This window comes from Sarcophilus harrisii, chromosome 3 (assembly GCF_902635505.1).
Source record: "Sarcophilus harrisii chromosome 3, mSarHar1.11, whole genome shotgun sequence".
Lineage (NCBI taxonomy): Eukaryota > Metazoa > Chordata > Mammalia > Dasyuromorphia > Dasyuridae > Sarcophilus > Sarcophilus harrisii.
In genome coordinates this window covers 378,806,352-378,830,575 of record NC_045428.1, presented here as the reverse complement: position 1 = coordinate 378,830,575, position 24,224 = coordinate 378,806,352, and the positions used below count along the sequence as shown (strand labels likewise).

Below are 24,224 nucleotides of genomic sequence, written 5' to 3'. Positions count from 1 at the left end.
AAATGAAAACAACCCCGAGGCTTCACCTCACCCCCTGCAAATTGGCAAAATAAAAAGAGCAATAGCTCTGGGAAGATAAACACATGTACATAAGCATATCAGAAACATCAAGATGGCATCCTGGATAGAACGCTGAGTCTAAAGTGAGGACGACCCGAATTCAAATTCAACCTCAGACATTTCCTAGCTGCATGGCCTTAGACAAATTACTTATCCATTCTGGTCTCACTTTTCTCATCTGTAAAATGGTAATAATTAACAGCACCCACCCCCTTGGATTGTTGTGAGGATCAAATGAAGTAATATTTATTTATTTGTTTGTTTGTTTGTTTTCTGAGGCAACTGGGATTAAGTGACTTGCCCAGGGACACACAGCTAGGAAGTTAAGTGTCTGACGTCACATTTGAACTCAGATCCTCCTGATTTCAGAGCTGGTGCTCTATTCCCTGTACCAACCAGCTATCCCTGAAGTAATATTTATAAAGTGTTTAGCACAGTACCGGCCACATTTTGGACTATATAAATACTACTATTATTGCTTTTCCCATTGTTATTGATACTATTATTAGTGTAACTATGAATTGGCACATCCATTTTGGAAAACAATATTTAACTATGTAAATAAAAGGAGTAAAATGTACATACCATTTGCTCCCAAAAAAAGAAAGGGAAAAGAGCAAAGGGCGAGAGGTAGCAAAGAGAGCAAGGAGACTAGAGAGAAATGAAACAAAAAAAAACAAGCAAAAGAATCTCGGGGTGCCATTGGAAAAAGGAGGGAGTCAGGAAGGAAGGGCAGCAGCTATAGCATCTTACTGGCCTTATTACCCAACATTCCTTTACTGGGCTTATAATCTAAGAAAGCCATTGATAAGAAGAAAGGCCTCATGTACTCCAAAATATTCAGAGTTGCACTTTTTGTTATAGCAAAGAATTGGAAATAAAATAGATGCCCATCAGTTGGGGAATGGATAAACAAAATGGGGTACATGAAAATAATGGAACATTAACTGGAACCTCTTTATAACCTCTGACATTGGTGTCAGTCTTCTCCTTGATTCTCTCTAGGTTTTCAGGACACTATTCTCTCCTGCTTCTCCATCAGACCCCTTCCTCTCTGTCTCTTATGTGGGATCCTCTTACCGAAAGAATATAGCTTCTAACTGCAAAAGTCATTCAAGGTTTTGTCCCATGCCTTTTCTCCTTCTCTACTACTTGGTGATCTCATCAGTTCCCAAGGATTTAATTTCCTTCCCCCCTCCTCCTCCCCGAGGCAATTGGGGTTAAATGACTTGCCCAGGGTCACACACCTAGAAAAGTAGTTAAGTATCTGAGATCACATTTGAACTCAGATCCTCTTGACTTCAAGGCTCATGCTCTATCCACTGCACCACTGAGCTGCCTTGGATTTAATTTCTCATGTTATTGATGTTTGTCTTTTGATTTTGAAGAGAGCCAATGATATCAAGAGGTGATGTCTTGACTTCTCGGTGAATTAGAGTTAAGTGAGATAGAGCTGCACAAAATCTTCAAGTTATCAAAGTTATCAAAGTCCAATGGCAAGGCAGAAGCCAAGACACAGTCCAAGATGCAGCTCCACAAAGCCTGCTTTGGCCACCTTCATGGCCACTGGAACAAATTGTTCTCAGCCATCCCCCTGTTCCACTAGGGGAAGTCTACCCCTACCACATATCTACCCCACACTTGGAGCAAACACCTCCTGGAACAGTAACAATCAACCTGGTCTGGCCCATCTGCAGAGATGGTTTACATGCTACAGCTCCTTGGAGCCACAAGTGAGACCTGAATGCTAAGTAGACTCCAAAGGTAGATAAGCAGCCCTGAAAAGAGCTCAGCTGGCCCTTAAACCAGAGGCACTCGTGCTCCCTGAGCATATCACATACCCTTTCTTGATGCTGATGATTCTCAAATCCACTTATCCTGCCCCAATCTCTCTGCTGCTCTCCAATCTCCCATCTCCAGATGCCTTTCAGACATCTCAACATATTACATAAAACGTAACAGGATGAGAAATTACAAACCAAAATCAATTTTACAAATCAATCTCAATTCTGGAAAATGAAATAAAATCATGCACGGCCAAAATTAAGCTCTATGGCCCCATCTACTGGTTCATTCACATTTTCCTAATAATAAACCTATATCTAATTTTTATTAGGTTTTTAAAAGGACCTTTGTTTTGTCTTATTGATTCAAAGCCAGATTAAGATAAAAAAAGAATTACTTCTCCAGTAAATTCTGACCTAGGTCCAGAATGCTTTTTCTTTGGAAAGATTAGCCCTCACTCATATCACCAGTCTTCCTTCTTCAGAGGAAATATATAAAAAATTTATACAAAACTATTATTTATAGTTCAAAAATCCTACCTGGGGAAAAAAAACACACAGACATTGAATAACAGAATGTTAATCCATAAGTCAAAACTATATTTTACATCCTAACTCTTCAGGAGCAAGGGCTGCTTTCTTTCATCTTTGTATCTCCAATGTCTCACACAGTGTCTGGCTTATAGTATGGACTCATTAAATGTTGATTAAAAGCACTAAAACTCCTTGAAATAGACTCTCAAGTAAAATATGATAAAGTCTCCCAAAATACATATTTAAATTACATGTAAAAAAGATAATTCCAAATTTTTAATAAGGTTACTAACTCTTAGGTACTTTGTAAGCAGGAAGGCAACCTAAGGAAGAGACAGGATGGGCTAAGTACTGGGCAAGCTGAACCACCATTTCCACCTTGACCTCTACTGCCCTGACCACTCATCCAGCTTCCAGCCCAGGCCTTACAGCCATCATTATGAGGAATGCAATGATTGTGGAGAAGGAGCTTAACAAGTTCCTCATCACTACCATTACCAGCTGATCAATTACTTCATGGTTAAGACCTATGAGTCTTGGGAGTGGTACCTTGGCCCCAGACAACCAGTCCTGCTTCCAACTTAGCCCCAACAGTCATCATGCCAGGACTCAACTCAGATGCAGATGTAGCCTAGTAACTGCAGCTACAGCTTCTAAAGACCAAAAAAAAATAAAATTCTTGCCACCTAAGTATTAATCACCAAAGTAAGTATTCAAATAGTTCACCATATCAAATAGTTCATCAAAATATGATCTAATCAATGGAAATAACATTAAAGAAGCTACATTACCATTTATTTTACTCCTGTATCCTAAGGAACATGGAAGCCTCCCATCTAACTTATAGCTAAATTTCCAATCCTGACTGATCTTTTGTTTTTATCTATCTCATCAGTATGTGCTTTAAACACAGTAAATTCTCAATAACTGCTTTTCTTTTTTCATTAATTCATGCTATTTACTATTATTATTAACACAATGAGTAGACAGTCTCAAAGACTGACTGCTAAGTTATGGAGAGGTTGCTATTTGCATCAGTAAAAGGAGTACCTGCTTTGACTAAATCACAGATCCTTGAAGAACTGAAGCATTACTACCTCAATTTCAGAAGAATTAAAAGTACATGTCAGCAAAATAATGTTTTGGTCATGTATACATTGTGTATCTAAGTTATATTTTAATATATTTAACATCTACTGGTCATCCTGACATTTAGGGGAGGGGGTGGGGGGGTAAGAGGTGAAAAATTGGAACAAGAGGTTTGGCAATTGTTAATGCGGTAAAGTTACCCATGTATATATCCTGTAAATAAAAGGCTATTAAATTAAAAAAAAAAAAAAAAAGAATTAAAAGTACATGTGATCCAAAGGACATAAATGTAAAAATGATTTGCTTTCATGAAATGGCATAAAAGACATCAAAGATAATGAAATAACAACAGTTCTTCAGAAATATGTTGCTACATATTAAATATTAAAATACCTAAAAGAAGGTATGTAGTTTGTTTGCTTTAGCTTCTATGGGAGATTTCTGGAAAAAGAAGAACTGTCCAAAATAAGAAGTCAGGGAGGAATGATGGTCAATTCAAAAGGAAGAAATACCCATATCAATCAACTGATTGACCATCAACATGAATTATTTGAAATGTCAGTATTATTATAAATTTCTTTCTAAAAAATATTCAACCTAAAAAGGGCTTGCTTGTATAAATATGTAGATGTATAAATAATATAAGACTAAGTTTTAAATACAGACATTAAGAACTATAGAAACATGGATAACAAGCAAGATGGCAAATTAGTCATTTTCTCTAAACCATTTCATCTCTCAAAAAAAAGGGGAATTAAACAAGAGATGCAGAATACTTACAGTTTGATCCACAAAAAAACTTGTGTGGGCTAAAAAATCCTTAATAAAATTAATATCAGAAAATGCTGATCAAAAAAATGCTCACTCAGTATCTCTCCCCTACCAACCTCTGCCCTCAATGAGCAAAGATATATTGAAGGTTTATGCAAGGGTCCCTCAGGAGATAACATTTTTGCAGAGACTGCTGGAATACTCTCCCTCCCCCACACCTCAAGCAATGACAGATACTGACTGCACAATCATAAGTGGCTGAAAGGGAAGATAAAGGAAGTAGTGCTGAATATACTATGTTCAGCAGAGGGAATAGACAGCCTTTATTTTATCAATAAATAGGAGAGTTCCTCAACTAAATGAATGGAAGGAAAGGATGTAGGGAGTTAGGGAAAAGAGGTTTTAGATAGCCATAGTGGAGATGTAGTACTAATTAGCCAAGATTAAAAAGGATTGTTATGCAACAGCCTGGTTAAGATTAAAAAACATAATTTAGAGGTGGATTTCATAAATACAATTAAGGCTTCCTTCAGCATACTAGAAATGGTGTATGGTGAGTATAACTCAAGTTTGGAGTTTGACAAGACATGAATAAGAATAAACTAAGAAAATAAGATAGTAAGAGAGGAAAACAGTATATAAAGTGATCAACACAAGGCCAACAATAGGAAGACAAAAAAGTAAGAAAGTGCAACAATCAGAGACTGGGAATTGAGAGGGAAAAGTCCTAGGAATCAAATAAAACAAGTGTTCTACATATAATATTCAATGAATACTTCTGAATAACAGGACCATGGCTAAAGTCTCAGAATGTAGAAGACATATGAAACTAGGAGCCTACATTTGATATACAAAGCAGTCTGCTAAGCTATGTCTGTGATCCATTTGCTGTATCTAAATTCTACCCAAAAGTCACCTTTTTTGGCTGGGCTTCATATAGTATAAATATCCAATACTCTATTGTATTTGAATTATTATCACATTTTTCTTTTAAAAGAATCTTTGGGAAGACAGAACCAAGAAAGATTCTTTGCCTTTTCTCCAGAGACATGCCCGAGCTCTCCCCCAAACCCCTCTAAATAATAATATCTCAAAACAAATTCTAGAGTGGCAGAATTCACAAAAGGATAAAGTGAAACAATTTTCCAGCCCAAGACAACTAAGGTCAGAAGGAACCAGGTGAGAATGAAGCACAGTTCAGCAAGGTCACACCAGCATAAACCAGTTCTTGCAAACCAGAAGGAGTCCCTGGGGTGATGGAATCAGTGGCAGCACTAGTTTCTGGACCTCCCATTCCATAGGGGGCCAGAGAGCAAGTGAGAAGGATATTACAAGGATCCCTTTGCCGGTACCAAGGACAGGACTCTATTACATTGCCCACACTTGGACTGGGATTGCAGGACAGGGCTCAGATGCCAGGGCAAGAAGGAGTACCAGCAGAGCTTGTGGCTGCAGGGGAGTGGGCCCCCCAGTCTCAGCTCTATAATGAGACCAGAGCACAGGCCAGGAGAGTAGTGAATACACCTCTTCCTAGATCATACCACCTTAGAAGAAGCAAAAACTTACAGGTTCCCAGAATTACCTCTGAAAACAGCTGCACAAAAACCCTGAGCATTGGGATGGTGCTCCCTTTGCTCTGGAAGCATTACATACCTATCAGATTGGCTAAGATGACAGGAAAAAATAATGATGAAATAAAGTTATCAAACTGTGCAATCCCTTTGATCCAACAGTGCTGCTACTGGGCTTATATCCCAAAGAAATACTAAAGAAGGGAAAGGGACCTGTATGTGCCAAAATGTTTGTGGCAGCCCTGTTTGTAGTGGCTAGAAACTGGAAAATGAATGGATTCCCATCAACTGGAGAATGGTTGGGTAAATTATTGTATATAAATGTTATGGAACATTATTGTTCTGTAAGAAATGACCAGCAGAATGAATGCAGAGAGGATTGGCGAGACTTACATGAACTGATGCTAAGTGAAATGAGCAGAACTAGGAGACCATTATATACTTCAACAACAACACTGTATGAGGATGTATTCTGATGGAAGTGGATTTCTTCGACAAAGAGAAGATCTAACTCATTTTCAATTGATCAATGATGGACAGAAGCAGCTGCACCCAAAGAAAGAACACTGGGAAATGAATGTAAACTGTTTGCATTTTTGTTTTTCTTCATGGGTTATTTTTACCTTCTGAATCCAATTCTTCCTGTGCAACAAGAGAACTGTTTGGTTCTGCACACATATATTGTATCTAGGCTATACTGTGACATATTTAACATGTATAGGACTGCTTGCCATCTGGGGGAGGGGGTGGAGGGAGGGAGGGGAAAAGTCGGAACAGAAGTGAGTATAAGGGATAATGTAAAAAATTACCCAGGCATGGGTTCTGTCAATAAAAAGTTATAATTATTTTTTTTTAAAAAAGAGAAATGCAAATTAAAGCAACTATGAGCTACAACCACACATCTTTCTGATTAGCTAATATGAGAAAAAAAAGAAAAACAACAAATATTGGGGAAGATGTGGGAAAATTAATACATTAATGCACTGTTGATTAAATTATATACTGATTGAATCATTCCAGAGACCAATGTGGAACTATGCCCAAAAGACTATAGCCTATCTTCTTAAATAGTCATTCATGACTCCATATAGGATCTTAGAAATGAATGTGGAGGTTGTAAAATTATGATTTATTTCCACTAAGTGTTTGATTTATACACCTAACTTATATACCTATATACCTGGGGTAATATAAAAAATTCTTTGGCAAAAAGGAAAGAATTTAAGAAGCCTTGAGCTATAAAACCATGCATACACTTGGAACAAGCAATATTACTATTAGGTCTTTATCCCAAAGAGATTAAAAAACAAAATAAATTTGAAAACTCAAAATTTGAAAAAAAGAATGTTAAAACTATTTTATATGTAATTGAGAAAAAAATAAAATATTAAGTTAAAAAAGAAAAAAAAGAACTTTTGTATTGGCTTTGGTATATAACAGAAACCTATGACTCAATTAATGCAATAAAACATTTTACTTACTCCACCCATTGTAACTCCATGAATAAGTGAAACAAAAGGCTTCTTACAAGTACCTATAAGAAATATAGTTATAATTAATTTCAATATTTAAAAGCTTCAGATTTTTGGCAAAAACACATGGAAACAAATTCAAAGCACAAATATTTACAATATAAATGAAGAAAATTAAAGGAGCAGTCAACAAGAATGATTTTTTAAAATGGATATTATTAATCAATCCATATTATTTCACAAAAAAAATTAGCAGTATACTACTTATTACTCTTTTTGTTAACATCTACTAATCACTGTAAGATCAACATACAATAGAAACTTTATAAGGAAGGACTGGAGAATCATGACTACCATTCACTTTTTCTGTAGGTTAACAATGTTCTATTTATGCTTTTTGAATTGATTTCTAAAACACATTTTACCTGAATATGTGTGTCAGTGAAACTATGTATTCATGTATACAACTTCCTCATTATGTCAAAATAAGAATAATGATGCTTGTACTTAATAAAACTTAAAGCACTATAGGAATATAAAATTATCTCTACGTACCATAAAAAGAGACCTCAGATTTTACTTGTTCTTTCCACTATCCAATTGAACACATAGTTATTAAAAATTCTCAGTGCAGTATATTAAGCCAGATACTTCCAAGTGAACAAGCTACTTTTTTAAATAAAATTCTAGGATTTATAAAGTATGGCATCATAATTTAATTTTTAAAGTTAGATATGCATCTTATTTCTCAATTCTGCTTTATGACAATGTACATATACATACCAATGGCAGAGTTCAAAGTATATTCTTCTTTAAAGAAGTCTTGAGCCAATTTCTGTTTTGCCTTCCCTGCTTCTGATATGGCTGGAAAATAACAACAATAAAATCTCAAAAAGAACAAGGTGAAAGTTGACACCAAATATATATGATTTTGTATAATCACAAATAAAAAAATTCTAAAAGACGGCTATCCACATACTCTCTTAGATGTCATCTAGTTGTGCCTCATCATTTTATAAAGAAAATATAAAGGATAATAGAATTTGGAAATGGTATCTTTAATCATATTTTATTTCAGAGATGAAAAAACTGAACATTTTTGAAAATGAATTTCCTAAGTTCACAGATAGTAAGTTATAAAAGGCCTGATTTAAACAAAATTCAATACTACTGACTACCATACCAAGCCACTTCCAGAAATATAGGGCTAGTTAGAGTAAATCACTTGCTCAAAGTTACAACATAATGAGTAGTAAAGCCAGACCTAAACCCAGATCTCTGAGCCTCCTATCTAGTGGTCTTTCAGTTATCATGCAGTTTTCACCCCTGAATCTACTGTCTTATTTAGATTCTGTCGTTTTTCTTTTAAATTTGTTATTTCTCCAAAAACCACCTATTTCCTACATGATCTTATCTCTATGCAACCTTTATCCATGATTTTGACCATGCCAACCCCCTCTTTAAATCCTAACAGATATCTGAAACTAAACACATTTTACAATTCCAAAATTTCAACTATGAGGAAAAATTATCTGTGTAATTGTTGGTATTATGTTTATAACCTCAGAAGGCTATAGGCAAGAAATAAGAACTAGTATATATATAAAAATATTCATCTAGCAGCATTATCTATGATAGAAAAAAGATAGAAACATTATGTACCCAATTATTGCAGAATGCTTAACTAGGTTATGGAATGTAACTATAATAAGAATATTAATGTATATAAGGAAAGAAGAATTCAAAGAATTTTGGGAAGACATACAAAATAATCAGAGTAAAGAAAGCAAAAGCCAAAAAAGCACCTTACAAATAGGTAATTAAAGCATTAAAACATCAATAAAACTATTATTTAATGCAGTGGACACAAATGGTACTTCCTTTTAGGATTATTATGTCGTTTTTCATTCTTTTATCAGAAAATAATGAAAATGAATCATCACAAATACAATTTACAATCAGTTTTATGCACTGTCTTTAACTGTTTGATTATATTTTATTTGTTTTGTGAGAACAAAATTCATCATTTTGAAAAGTAATATTGGTTATGCCAGTCTCTGGTTAATCCTCTATAATTTATCCCTATCTTCTTTCAAAATATTCCAACTCTTGATTCATTCTGAGCTTTAAAATGAAATTTGACATCTACTTTTTTCATCTTATCTTTCTTTGATCAATTTAAAAGCATTTTATCCATCTGATCCTTTTTGAATCAGCCTTACTGCTGCTTTCCTTATTAATATTAAAAAATAATTCTGATCCTGAATAAAAGTACTTTTGAGACAAGCCATTTTTGTACTCTAAGGAAGGTTTGAGCCTCATCATCATCTTTCCCCAATTAATATATAAACATAATGTAACATCAAAACACAAATAGGGAAGTTCATACACATAGATTTTTTTTTCAATGAATTAGGAAGAATAAGTGGGTCAAAAACATTAAGGGGGAAAAAAAGGAATTTTCCTTATCAGATTTTAAAATATGAAGATACAGAAATAGAATCAAAAGGATATAGTTTGTGAATAAAAAACCAAAGACTAAGATAATGACATATATATATATATATATATATATATATATATATATATATATATATATATATATATATATAAAATATGCCAGGGTTTACAAAGTCCTTTTCCAACAAAAGTCCTGTGAAGGACATGAAATTTTTTATCGTAACCATTCTGTACCTGAAGAAAGTTAAACGACACTCCTAGAATCATTGCCCATTCAAGACATGAACTTCAGTCCTCCTGATTTTATCACATTACAATGCTTCCCCAAGACACTTTATAAACTTCTGGAGAAAAGAATCATATTTTAATTTTAAAAATTTTAAAGAAAACTAAGTAACAGTAAGATGAAAAATGAATTGAGATCCATTCCTCTAACCACATATTATTTTTAAATAAATCTAACTGATTAATAATCCAATATTTTTAACATACAAAATCTGAGATGACACCATTACTCCTTATTTCTACCAAATGAAGATAAATAACAATTTTTATCAAGCAAATAATACATCACTAGTAACAAAATGGATTCTTCTAAATTTTTTTTAAAAAACAGTACAAGAAAACAACAATGTACCCAGAATAAAAAACAGAATATATTTAGGATACATATATGATAAAAAGCAGAATTTCTAAGAAATATATGTATTAACAATGTTAATGTTATATATATATATATATATATATATATATGTAGACATACACACAGACACATATGTGTGTGTATATATATCCATTCTCCTTTGAAGAAGTTCTTGAAATATATCAATATCTTATTATGAGGCACATAATCCAAGGGCAAAAACATAGGGCAAAATTCAAAACATACAAATTTATTCATAGTATTTATTTGTATTTTGTAGTAGCAAAGAACTAGAAGCAAAATGGGTAAGTGTCAACTAAGGAAAGGCTGAAAAAATTACCCTATATGAGCAGTATCATTGTGTTTTAAGAAACTATAGTAAGAATTCAGAAAAACTTGGTAAGACTGATGAACAGTCTTAACAAAATAGAACAGGACGACTACTTATATGGTAAGCACAATAACATTAAAGAAAAGAATACTGGAAAATATCACACTCATCGGTGCTGGGACCAGTTGTGACTTCAATGGGCTATTGCAATATATCTCCCAATTCTCAATAAGAGCAGTGACTTCTGGCACTGCCACCAACATAGCCCAGACCCTTTGTGTCGGCACTACCATAGTAACTTCCTAGCTGGTCTCTCTGCCATGAGTCTCTCCCCACTCCAGTCCATCCTTCACTCAACTGTCAAATTTTATCTTCCTAAATCTGACTTCAATAAACTCAAATGGCACCATCACTTCCAAAAAAAAAAAACAAAAAAAAACCTCTGTTTAGTGTTTTAAGCTCTTCATAACTATCCCCCTCTTATCTTCCAGTCTCCTTACACATTATTCTCATCCCATGTTGTAAATAATCTACTAGCAATGCCCTCCTTGCAGTTCTTTCTATAAGATGTTCCACCTCTCAACTCTGCATTTTCTCCTATTGTCCCCCATTCCTGTAATTCTCTGCCTCTTCATCTTCACTCCTTGTTTTTCTGGCTTTCCTTGAGTCCTAATTAAAATCTCACCTTTTACCAAAAGCTTTTCCTGATCCCCCTAAATGTTACTGCCTTCCCTCTGTTGATTATTTCCAGTTTACCATTTATATTATACATATATTCACACCCAAATATATGTATGTTTATATATGTGTATGTGAAATTGTATACATTTGTTTCTTGCTGTCTTCTCTACTAGACTCTGAGCTCCTAAAAAACTTCCTGACTAATCTGCATATAATAATAAAAAGTTTTACAAGGAATCTTATTCTGAAATTTGATGGTTTTTTGAACTATACATTATATATGAAGGCTCCCAGAAAAGAGGTCAATATATATTGCTGAGCCAATAGATATGATTTTATCAGTGGAAAGCAGCTAAATACCATCTGCTTTCTCAAAAGTACAATTAAGAACCTTGAGATGTTTTCTTGATTTGAAGCTGAAATATGCATATGTATTTTCTCCCCATTTAAGTTTGAATTCTTTGAGAGAGGGCACTGCCTTAATTTTCTATTTGATTCAGTTACTCATTCATTTACCCTGAATTTCTTGCTATCACAACAACTAGTTTCTTGCCTCAGTTCAATTTCTTGCATTTTTGAATTCCCAAAGAAAACTAGTACTTATTGATAGCCTAGCCTCCTAATTTAGAAGTACTTGGGCCAAAATATATAGAGAATTAACTCTAATTTATAAAAAATCAAGCCATTCTCCAATTGATAAATGGTCAAAGGATATGAACAGACAATTCTCAGATGAAGAAATTGAAACTATTTCCAACCATATGAAAAGATGCTCCAAGTCATTATTAATTAGAGAAATGCAAATTAAGACAACTCTGAGATACCACTACACACCTGTCAGATTGGCTAGAATGACAGGGAAAGATAATGCGGAATGTTGGAGGGGATGTGGGAAAACAGGGACACTGATACATTGTTGGTGGAGCTGTGAATACATCCAACCATTGTGGAGAGCAGTTTGGAACTATGCTCAAAAAGTTATCAAAGTGTGCATACCCTTTGATCCAGCAGTGTTACTACTGGGCTTATATCCCAAATAGATCATAAAGAAGGGAAAGGGACCTATATGTGCACGAATGTTTGTGGCAGCCCTTTTTGTAGTGGCCAGAAACTGGAAACTGAGTGGATGCCCATCAGTTGGAGAATGGCTGAATAAATTGTGGTATATGAATATTATGGAATATTATTATTCTGTTAGAAATGACTAACAGGATGATTTCAGAAAGGCCTGGAGAGACTTACACGAACTGATGCTGAGTGAAACGAGCAGGTCCAAGAGATCATTATATACTTCAACAACAATACTAGATGATGACCAGTTCTGATGGACCTGGCCATCCTCAGCAATGAGATCAACCAAATCATCTCCAATGGAGCAGTAATGAACTGAACTAGCTATGCCCAGAAAAAGAACTCTGGGAGATGACTAAAAACCATTACATTGAATTCCCAATCCCTATATTTTTGCCCACCTGCATTTGATTTCCTTTACAAGCTAATTGTACAATATTTCAGAGTCTGATTCTATTTGTACAGCAAAATAACGGTTTGGTTATATATACTTATTGTGTATCTAATTTATATTTTAATATATTTAACATCTAGTGATCATCCTGCCATCTGGGGGAGGGGATGGGGGGTAAGAGGGGAAAAATTGGAACAAGAGGTTTGGCAATTGTCAATGCTATAAAGTTACCCATATATATAACTTGTAAATAAAAGGCTATTAAATAAAATTTTAAAAAATAAAAATAAAAAGTAACTATTCTAAATGTTCTCCTCTTCTTAAGAGTTTGACTAAGAAAAGGAGAAGAAATAAGCAATTTTGGATGATTAAGTAAAATGAAAAAAAAAAAAAAAAAAGAAGTACTTGGGTCCTGATTCTACTACTCTGTCCCAGGAATAGTTTACTCCTCCACAGGCCTGTTGTTTGTCCTAATCATTAGCAAAGCCCTCTCCTGGTAGGATGTAATAATGTCAAGAACATTAAAAGGAAAAACAAAATCCAGTTTAATAAATATAGATTTCATATAGTATTATATAGAGAATATTTCAACATATAAATTATTCAATTATTCTTTTCTACTGGAGGATCCTGCAAAGTCCAAACCAGAAAGCTTACAAGCAATTATTATTAGAATCTATCACCACTAGCTGGCAATGTTGCACTACATTAACTTCTCTAATCTCAGAAAACTTACATTGAACAAAATAACTCTTTCTGGCTAAAATGTTTACAACCCTACATGTGAAGATAATACTTGGAATTGAAAAAAAAAAAAAAAAACCTGTATCAATATCATTACAGTTAGAGTACAAACCAATACACACACATATTTGGAAAATGAAATACTATTGAATTTTTTTAAAAATAAACATAAATTACTTGAAAAATCAAGGGGTAAGAAAGAATATTATACTGGAAGCAAAAGAAAGGGAGAGATAGATTGGGGTAAATTATCACATAAAGAGGCTTGAAAGACCTATTACAGTGGAGGGGGAGGGGAAGGTAACAGGGTGAGTGATGGGATATCATTTAAATCTTACTCTCATCAGAACTACCTCTAAGAGGAAGTATCACACACAATCAGTTGGATATAGAAATCTATTTTACCCTACAGTGAAGTAGAAAGGGAAGGGGTAAAATAAAAAGGGGGGGTGGACTATATCAGATTATATGTGTTCTTGGGGAGAAGGGAGGTAAGGAAGGGAGGGGAGAAAATTTGGAATAAAAAGTCTTACAAAAACTAATGGTGAAACTGTGCATACCCTTTGTTCTAGCAGTGTCTTTACTGGTTCTGTATCCCAAAGAGATCATAAAAAAGGAAAAAGGACCCACATGTGCAAAAAAATGTTTGTAGCAGCCCTTTTTATAGTGGCAAGGAACTGAAAACTAAGTGGATGCTTATCAGTTGGGGAATGGCTGGATAAGTTACTGTGTGTGAATAAAATGAAATGTTATTGTTCTGTTAAAAAAAAAAAAAAAAAAAAAGATCAACAAGATGATTTCAGAAAGGTCTGGAGAAACTTATATGACCTGATGCTAAGTGGCTAGAATCAAGAAATCATTGAACTTGGCAACAACAGAATTATATGATGATCAATTCTGATGGATGTGGCTCTTTTCACAAGGAGGTGATTCTGCCAATTTCAATAGACTTGTGATGGAGAGAGCCATCTGCATCCAGAAAGAGAACCTTGAAGACTGAATGTGGATCATCACGCAGTATTTTCATCTTTGTTGTTATTTGCTTGCTTTTTGGGTTTTTTTTTTTTCATTTTCTTTCTTTTTTGATCTGATTTTTCTTCTACATGACAATTGTGGAAAAGTGTATAGAAGAATTGCACGTGTTTAACACATTGGATTACTTGCTGTCTTAGAGAGGGGGTAGGGTGAAGGAAGGGAGAAAAAATTTGGAATACAAGGTTTTGTAGGGATAAATGTTGAAAACTATGCATATATATATATATTTTTTAAAAGCTAAAAAGTTAATGTTGAATATATATATATATATATGGAAAATAAAATACTATTGAAAATATTTTTAAAATAAACATAAATTATTTCCAAAAAAAAGGGATGAGAGGACTGGCAAAAAGTAAGGGCAGATTGGGTGAAGTGGTGATCAGAAGTAAAACACTGGTAAAAAAGGGAAAGGATGAAAGAGGAGAGAGGATAAACAGGAAGAAAAATGGGATGAAAAGAAATACATAGTAATTATAACATGAACGGGATGAACTCTCCCATACAATAAAAATAGACAGCAAAGTGGTTTAAAAACCAAAATCCTATATATATTATTTACAAGAAACACCACACCTGAAAGAGAAAGACACACAGAGTAAAGGCAAGGACTAGAGCAGACAGAATCTATCATGCTTTAACTGAAGTAATAATAATAATAATAATAATAATAATAAAAGGGAGAAGTAGCAATAAAAAAATTCAGACAAAGCAAAAGCAAAAATAGATCTAAGTAAAAAAGACAAGGAAGGAAACTAACACTTGCTAAAAAATACCATAGATACTATGGTACTATACTATACTAATATATGGGTACTAAATACTATAGCATACAATATTAAATATATGGGTACTAAATAACAGAGCATACAAATTCTTAAAGGAGAAGTTAAATAAGTAATAGGCAGAAATACAGAGCAAAACTGTATTCATGGAAGATCTCACCTTTCTCCTCTCATAAACAGAAAATTTCAACCACAAAATAAGTAAGAAAGAAGTTAAGGAGGAAAAAAAATTTTGAAAAGTTAGAAATGACAGACCTCTGGAAAAAACTGAGAACAGAAAAGAACATTCCTTTTTCTCAGTTATACATGGCACCTATCCAAAAACTTATGATATATTAGGGTACAAAAACTTCAAAATTAAATGTAGAAAGAAAGAAATATTAAGTGAATCATTTTCAAATAATAATGCAATAAAAATTTAATTCAATAAAGAAGAGGTGAAGAATGAGTCCTACCAAACTCATTTTATGGCATAAATATGGTGGTGATATCTAACCAGGAAGAGCCAAAACTATAGAAAATTATAGAGCAATTTCCCTAATGAATGCTTGTAAAAGACTCTGGAGAAGTATACTTGAAACAAGGTGTTAACTCAGAGGAACTGATAAGACAATGGTTATCTAGTTTAGCATGGTGATTAATAGTTCTCTAGTTCAGTGTGGTTGATTTAATCTTACAACAAGGTGTTAATTCAGTGGAATTAATATAATGATTCTCTAGTTTACATGTATTTAGTACTTAGTATAGTTCTACAAGTTTGACATCTATTCTACAAGATTGACACCTATGATGATGTACTTGTAATAGAGTATATAAGATTAAATCAATCATACTGAACTAGAGAACTATTAATCACCATGCTAAACTAGATAACCATTGTCTTATCAGTTCCTCTGAGTTAACACCTTGTTTCAAGTATACTTCTCCAGCGTTCTGCTCTTTACAAATGCTGATACAAAAATGTTAAATAAAATATTAGAGATTATAGCAATATATCACAAGGATCATACATTGCGATTCAGATGGGATTTATCCCAGGAATGCAGGAAAACTATCACCATAAGTTTAACCATAACAATAACAAAACCAAACAGAAAACCAATAAATGTAAAACTTTTGACAAAACACAACCCCCATTCCTTTTGAAAATATTATAGAGCAAAGAAATATATGAAGTTTTCCTTAAAATAAAGAGTATCGATCTAAAACCACCAATAGTCATCTAAAACTATCATTATTTATAATGGGAATAAGCCAGAGGACTTCCCAATAAAACCAAGACTGAAGCAAGGACATCCATTATCACCACTATTATTCAATACAGTACTAGGAATGTTAGCTACAGCAATAAGAGAAGAAAAAGAAATTGAAGGAATTTGGATAGGCAATGAAGAAACTTTTTGAACATAATAGGATGACATCCTAATAAAAACCTAGAGAATCAAATAAAAATTACTTGAAATAATTAACAACTTTAGCAAAGTTGCAGGATATAAAATAAATCCACATAAATCAACAGCAGGAAAACTTGGAAACAAACTCCATTTAAAATAATTGTAGATGATATAAAATACTTGAGTTATCTACATGCCAAGACAAACTCAGGAACTATACAAACACAATTAAAACACTATTATAAAACACTTTTCAAATAAAGTCACATTTAAATGATGGTAAAAATATCAAGTACTCATGGGTAGGCCAAGATAATATAATTAATATGACAATTCTGCCTAAAATCATTTCCTTATTCAGTGCCATATCAATGAAACTACCAAAAATTATTTGATAGAGTTAGAACAACAACAAAATTCATCTGGAAGAACAAAAGATCAAGAATATCAAAGGAATTAATGGAGGAAATATCAAAGGAATGTGGCCTAGCAATATCAGATATCTAACTATATTATAAAATGTTAACCATAAAAGTATCTGGTACAAAGAAACAGAGTGGTGAATCAGTAGAAGAGATTAGGCACACAAGACACAGTAGTCAATGACCATAATAATCAATGTTTGATAAACCCAGGGATCCCACATAGAAGAGATTAGGCACATAAGACACAGTAGTCAATGACCATAATAATCAATGTTTGATAAATCCAGCGATCCCACAAGTTTCAGTTGTGATTCTATTTTCTATGATCAAGTTTATGTTCAGCTATACCTGCCCAAACCCAAGTTTGACAAAAACTTCTGGGAAAAATGGAAAATGTGGCAGAAACTAAGACCAACACCTTACACCATATACCAAAATAAGGTCAAAATGGATACACAATTTAAACATTAATAGTGATACCATAAGCAAACCATGAGAGTAAAGAACAGTTTTTTAACTGTCAGATCTATGGAGAAGCAAAGAATGTATAACCAAATAACAGAGAGCATTACGAAATGTAAAATGGATTACTTTGATTATATTAAATTTAAAAGATTTTGCACAAACAAAACCAACGCAACCAAGATTAGAAGGCAAGCAGAAAGCTGGGAGATATTTTTTACAACAAATGTTTATGATAAAGGCCTCATTGCTCTAACATAAAGAAAACAGAATCAAATTTATAAAAATACAAGGCATTCCTCAGTTGATAAATGGTCAAAGGATATTACTAGGCAGTTTTCAGATAAAATCTATCTATATTCATATGATAAAATTTTCTAGATCCCTACTGATTAGAGAAATCCAAATTAAAACAACCCTGAGGTACTACTTCATATCTATCAGATTAGCTAATATCACAGAAAAGGAAAATGATAAATGTTCAAGAGGATGTGGGGAAATTGGGATAACTGGAATAATACTGCATTGTAAATTGATCCAACCACTCTGGAGAGCAATTGCCCAATGGACTATAAAACTGTGATTCAACAATGCTGCTACTAAGTCTATATTCCAAAGAAATGAGAGAAAGAGATACAGAGATAAAGAGAGACAGACAGAGACAGAGTCAGAGAAACAGAGAGAAGGATCTATTTGTAAAAATATATTTATAGTAGATCTTTTTGTGGTGGTAAAGAATTGGAAACTGAGAAACTGTCAGGGAATGGCTGAACAAGTTGTGGTATATGAATGTAATGGAATTCTATGTGCGAATTCTATGGTGCTATAAGAAATGCTGAGCCCGTAGATTTCAGAAAAACCTGGAAGGGCTTACACAAACTAATGGAAAGTGAAATGAACAGAATCCAGAAAACATCATACTCAGAATCAGAAACATTGTATGCTGATCAACTATGAACAACTTAGAACTTCTCAGCAATACGATGATCCAAGACAATTCCAAAGCACACTTAATGGAAATGCTATCCACATCTAGAAAATGGACTAATGGAGTCAGAATATGGATTAGAGCACACTACTTTCACTTTAATTTTTGAGGTCCTTTTCTTTTGGCCTGTTTCTTTTTTCATAACACAGCAAATATGGAAATATGTTTTATATACTTGCAACATATAATCTATATCAAATTTCTTCCAGTCTTAAGGAACAAGTGGTAAGGAAGGGAAGGACATACATTGGAACTCAATTTTTTTTAAATGAATGCTAAAAATTGTCTTTATATGTAATTGTGACAAAAAATAATATAAATAAATAGACAAAAATAAGTGAATGAATGCATGAATAAATAAATAAATAGGCCTTTCTGAAGACCATAAAAGGTAAGGGGCAATTATTTTTTTCATATTTTTGTAATATCTTAAAAGTTAACTAAATCTGAAATTTCTTAACAATGGGAATTAATGACAGTGGAGGGACATACTTATATATGTACAATCACTTTAGTAATTTCAAAATAATTTATGGCATTATATCTTGAATCAAAAAGGTATAGATGGTTTTAAATATTTCACTTTCCAGTATAAGTTATGTATAAGTTTCATTTGTGATCTATTTTCTATGATCAAGTTTATGTTCAGCTATACCTGTCCATACCAAATATTACCTTATTTAACCAAAAAAGAAACCACATGATTCAATTTCAATAAGCAAATATTAAATCTTTACCCTATGGTTCCCAAACTATGTGCCCAAGGGTGGCACAAGTTATTTTAAATTTTCAAGGGATATAGAGTGATACTCAACATTGGTCAGATACCTTAAGAACTAATACTGTGAGGTAGTTCACAGATCCAACATTAGATCAAGCTACATTGCTTTTGATGACATTCTCAAATATTTAATATACATTGCTGTTTACTTGTACTTTCAGCTATGACAGTAACTTCTCAGGTTCTGCAAAGCTGAATTTCCATCTGTTGCCATTAAGGGAAAAAAATGTACCTCATGGAAATCTCTATGAAAATAAGGAAGGCAGTCTTACATCTGATTAGAAAGTCTGAGAATTTGTTCAATGTTCAATGGTGCACATGATGTCCCATTCATAAGCAATCGTGATTATTTAAAGAGTGAAACAAAAATATCATTTTTTTTCTTTCAACTTATATATATTATTTTTTCAAACAGCCAGTAAGTTCTTTGGACATATTAAATTATCAGGCTCTGACTATTTAATAAGTAGAATTTTTAGGTATTTCTTTTAGCCTAGGGTTACTATGAAAAAATTACTGAAATGAAAAGACATCATGAAAAGTTTAGGAATCTCTGGCTATTATTAATTTTTCAAATCCTAAAATCATATTTATAATTATATAATATAATATTTCAGACGCTTTTAAATGACCAATTAGTTTCATTTTCATAAAAATTAATAATAAATTTAAAAAAGATATTAGTTCAGTTTTGTAGACTTTAACTAGAGGAATTTACATATACTCAATATACAGAAGTACATAAACATATATTAATTCAAGATTATAACCAAAATTACTTTGAATTGGCTTCCAAATTATTTTAAATCTAATTTATTGAGAAAAAGCAACATATTCGTAACAGTATTTCTTTCCCATCATCTGAAAAAATGACAAAAAAAAATTAACAATACTACCTAAATGTCAGGTCCACAGAGTCAAGAATTATATCTAAAATATCTTTTCTATTAGCTCTGCTTCTATTATTCTCTTCCCTATCTTCTCATAGCACTAAATACATAAAAACATTGAACTAGAAAACTGAGACTTTAAAATAAAAAGGCACACACTTTTAAAGGTGTTTCAGCTTAAATATTAAATATATGATTAAAACTTAACTATAAAATATAATCATATTCATTAATATGTAAAAATGTCTTAGTTACATTGAAAAATATTTTGAAGCAAAGAATAAATTTTTTACCTTTGATATCACCTCCAGCACAGAAAGCCTTTCCTCCAGCTCCTTTTATGATAATCAAAGAAGTTTCTGGTTCTTGTTCCCACTTCTATTCAAACACAAAAGAAGAAGCTAAGAATAGCAACTAACATTCATTTAATACTTTAAAGTTTCTTTTTGTTGTGTATAAGTTTAATTTTCCGAGCAGAGTATAAAATTTTTATAAGCAAAATCTATTTGATTTTCTTTATTACAAGGAAAGGTATTATAGGAGGGATATATTTAAATTTTTTAAAATTAATACTTTTTTTTAAATAAAAGAGGCACAAACCTTTAACTGTGAATAAATCCGTCGTATCATGGACAGATTCAATGAGTTCAGAACCTTTGGTCTGTTTAATGTTATTACTCCTGCACAACCTGTTCTTTCCAAGAACACTTCTGGTTCTGAGTCTGTGTGCTTAGACATTCCCTTTATAGACAAAAGAAAAAAATTAGCTTTGATTTTTAGTTTAGATATATATTATAATATTTTCTTTCTTATAACTTTTCTGGTACTTATAAATAAATAGACTTAAGTATATTCATAAATCTTTCCTGAAATCTTCTGAATATTTACATTCTACAAATAAATTTCTTTTCTAAAATAAGCTATATATGGTGTAATATTTTTAAAATTTCAATAGAATGAGTCCATTGATTTACTGTATTATATGCAATTAGGATAGTATTTGTTCCTTGGATTCAGATACATAAGGAAATATTAATGCAATTGTTTACTGCCTTAAAGTTTTATAATTTGATTCATTGTTCAGCAAGAGTATGACATTAAACACACCAGCACTTGTTAGGATTACAATGTCTGAAACTATAAATCCAGAACTTTGTTATGCTCTATTATAGGATTCATGGGAAATTTCAACACTAAACACATGCCTTTTTGTAACTGAAGGATTACCAATATTACATGGAAAAAATTACAGCACATAACTGAAATATGCTCTTAAAATTCAATACTGGAATGCTAATGAGAACTACAGAGAGAATAACAAAGCCACTAAGAAACCTAGACAAAAGGCCAAAATTATATAAAACTAAAAAAGGGACTAATAATTTCTTTCAAATGTGGCTGAGATACTTTAAATATTGAAGAGCTGTTTAAATCCATTTTATGAAGAGAACTGTAAGAGGAGATGGAAGGTAGATGATTAAATCACAAGGCCAAAAAACACTCATCTTAAAAACTACCTCTTCCCCCCCAAAAAAAAAATTCAGGGAAAATATAACTAATAATAGCTTAAAGGGATCAATATGTCTTTTATTTAATAATTCAAGAAGATACAGAAAATTAATACAGATTTGGGTCTCTGTCACCATAACTTTGATGATGGGATTCTTTTTTTTTTCCTTTCCTTTTTTGCTCAACTTCCAGTCTGTCTTGCTGATGTTGGACTTTGCATAAGGACCAGATGATACACAATTCTGGAAAGAATAGTTGGGTCACATTTGGTCCTATTTTGTGGCTTCTTGTATACTGCTACTGTTTTCTTGGGTATTATCCCAGGATCTCAGTGTCAGTTTAGGCAAGAGACTTGAAAGGTTTCAGTGTGCACAAAATGATCTGACACATGGTGAAATCTGAGCATTGCCCTCTTGATCCGAGTCTGTGCAAGTTCTTGAAGCAGGTTTGGTTAGATTTGAGCAATACAATTGTGGGCTTGCCACTGACTGGGAACTGGGAACATCAACAGCCAGACAGAAATTTCTGCAGGTTCAGAATGAAGTGGTAGAACAGTGGACTCCTAGTCTGGGCTTCCTGCCCTGACTACTTTGCTTCCAGGCCTGAGATACAGATCTACTCCCAGACTCAAAGGCACACAGCTATTTTTGCTTCTATACTTGCTTCTCACTGATTCAGAGCCAAAAGGCTGACCAGTTCCTAAACTGGACCATTACTCTTAGGCACAAGTCCTTTCCTCAACACTAAGCTGTGAGCTACTGAGCTGGAGGATGACATCTGTTCCTTCTCCTTGTTGGGTCAAGTCCCTTATAAGGCTCTGATTTCTCCTGGTTCTGGTGCACAACCTTGGGCAAGTCTTCATTAAGACTCCAAACTGAATGTTCCATGTGAGAATTCCTGGCTATAGTTATCCCTGGGGGCTACAGACATTTCTCTCACCTGAAGCTGATTTGGGCTGGAAAAAATAAGTCAATTTTTGTGATTTTTTTCTTAGATTTTCCAATCAAGATATACTCTAGTGAGTTTCTGCCTAATGGAAAGTAATATGTATCTATGCCCAAACATGCAAAATTTTTGACTCAAAAATAGCACTACTAGGTTTGTATCCCAAAAAGATCCCCCAAAAGGAAAAACTACTACCTGTACAAAAATATTTATATCAGTTCTTTTTGTGGTGGCAAAGAATTAGAAGTTGAGGGGATGCCTATCAATTGGGAAATGGTTGAACAAGTTGTGATATACAAATTGTAATGGAATAATATTATACCATATAAGAAATTATAAGGAGCATGGTTTCAGAAAACTTGGGAAGATCTATATGAATTGATGCAAACTGAAGTGAGAAAAACAAAGAAAACACTGTATATAGTATCTGCAATACTATACAATCTCGTCTCAAAATAGCCATTTATCTCTTAGCTTCTATGTGTCATCAAGACTCTGAAAAAGATTTCTAGAACAGTAGCAGACACTTTACCACTTCATAGTATGGACTAGACATTTTCCTGGTGTTGAATCACTAATAGGGAGGGGGTAAAGCAATGCAGGCAGCATTTCTATTCACTTGTCATTGGATAACTAAGTTGTTAATTAATACATATCTAGACAACAACAGAATAACAATTAAAACCATAACTTGCTAACCCAAAGTCAACTGACAAAGCCAATTGACAATGATACAGAGAGAAAGAAAAATAAGAATTTATCTCATATCTGTTTTTAGGTTCTCAATTGAAAATTCCTCTGTGGAACTCTGAACTATAATCTGAAAGGAAAAAAATAACAATTGGAATTTATCTCTTTAAATATCACAAAGTACTTTACATGTACAATAAAACACTTGACCAAACAATCTGAGTTAATTATTCTAACTTTTATTATCTTCTTTTTCCAGATGATAATACTGAGGTTCAGGCAAATTAAATGACTTTCCAATGGTCACAAAGGCATTAAGTGTCAGAGATGGATTCTGATGTCAGGTCTTCCTGACTCTGTGTTCTGGATGCTATTCTCAAAAGAAAGAGAAAAGAAAAAAGAGAGAGAAGGAAGAAAATAGATAAGAAAAGATGAGACAAAATGAGAAAAAAAGAAAAGAGAAAACAAAAGCAACCTAAAAATAGTTAGGATATTGTGATAGGTCAGGATTAATCATTTCTTTCCCCACTTCCATCCTCACCCACCATATAAATTAGGCTAATCTTTTCCTAAAATCCAAGGAAGCTGATCTTATACTTGATCATCCCAAGATGCTTAGTCAAGTCACCAAACATTTATTAAGTACCTACTATGTTCCAAGCATCATGATAAACTCTGAAAATACAAAGAAAGGCAAAATAAGTTCTTCCTCTCA

At 33.1% G+C, this 24,224-nt stretch overlaps 1 protein-coding gene across 1 annotated transcript in view; it reads right to left on the bottom strand.

The window, feature by feature from the left end:
• HIBCH (3-hydroxyisobutyryl-CoA hydrolase) overlaps positions 1-24,224 on the bottom strand; it is a 91,885-nt gene that overhangs the window by 55,899 nt on the left and 11,762 nt on the right. Inside the window, exons 3-6 of the mRNA XM_003764047.4 lie at positions 20,966-21,106; positions 20,659-20,743; positions 8,065-8,145; positions 7,291-7,343 (exon numbers count right to left, since the gene is read on the bottom strand). Coding sequence (XP_003764095.2) covers positions 7,291-7,343; positions 8,065-8,145; positions 20,659-20,743; positions 20,966-21,106 — 360 coding nt within the window. The remainder of the gene's footprint in view (positions 1-7,290; positions 7,344-8,064; positions 8,146-20,658; positions 20,744-20,965; positions 21,107-24,224) is intronic.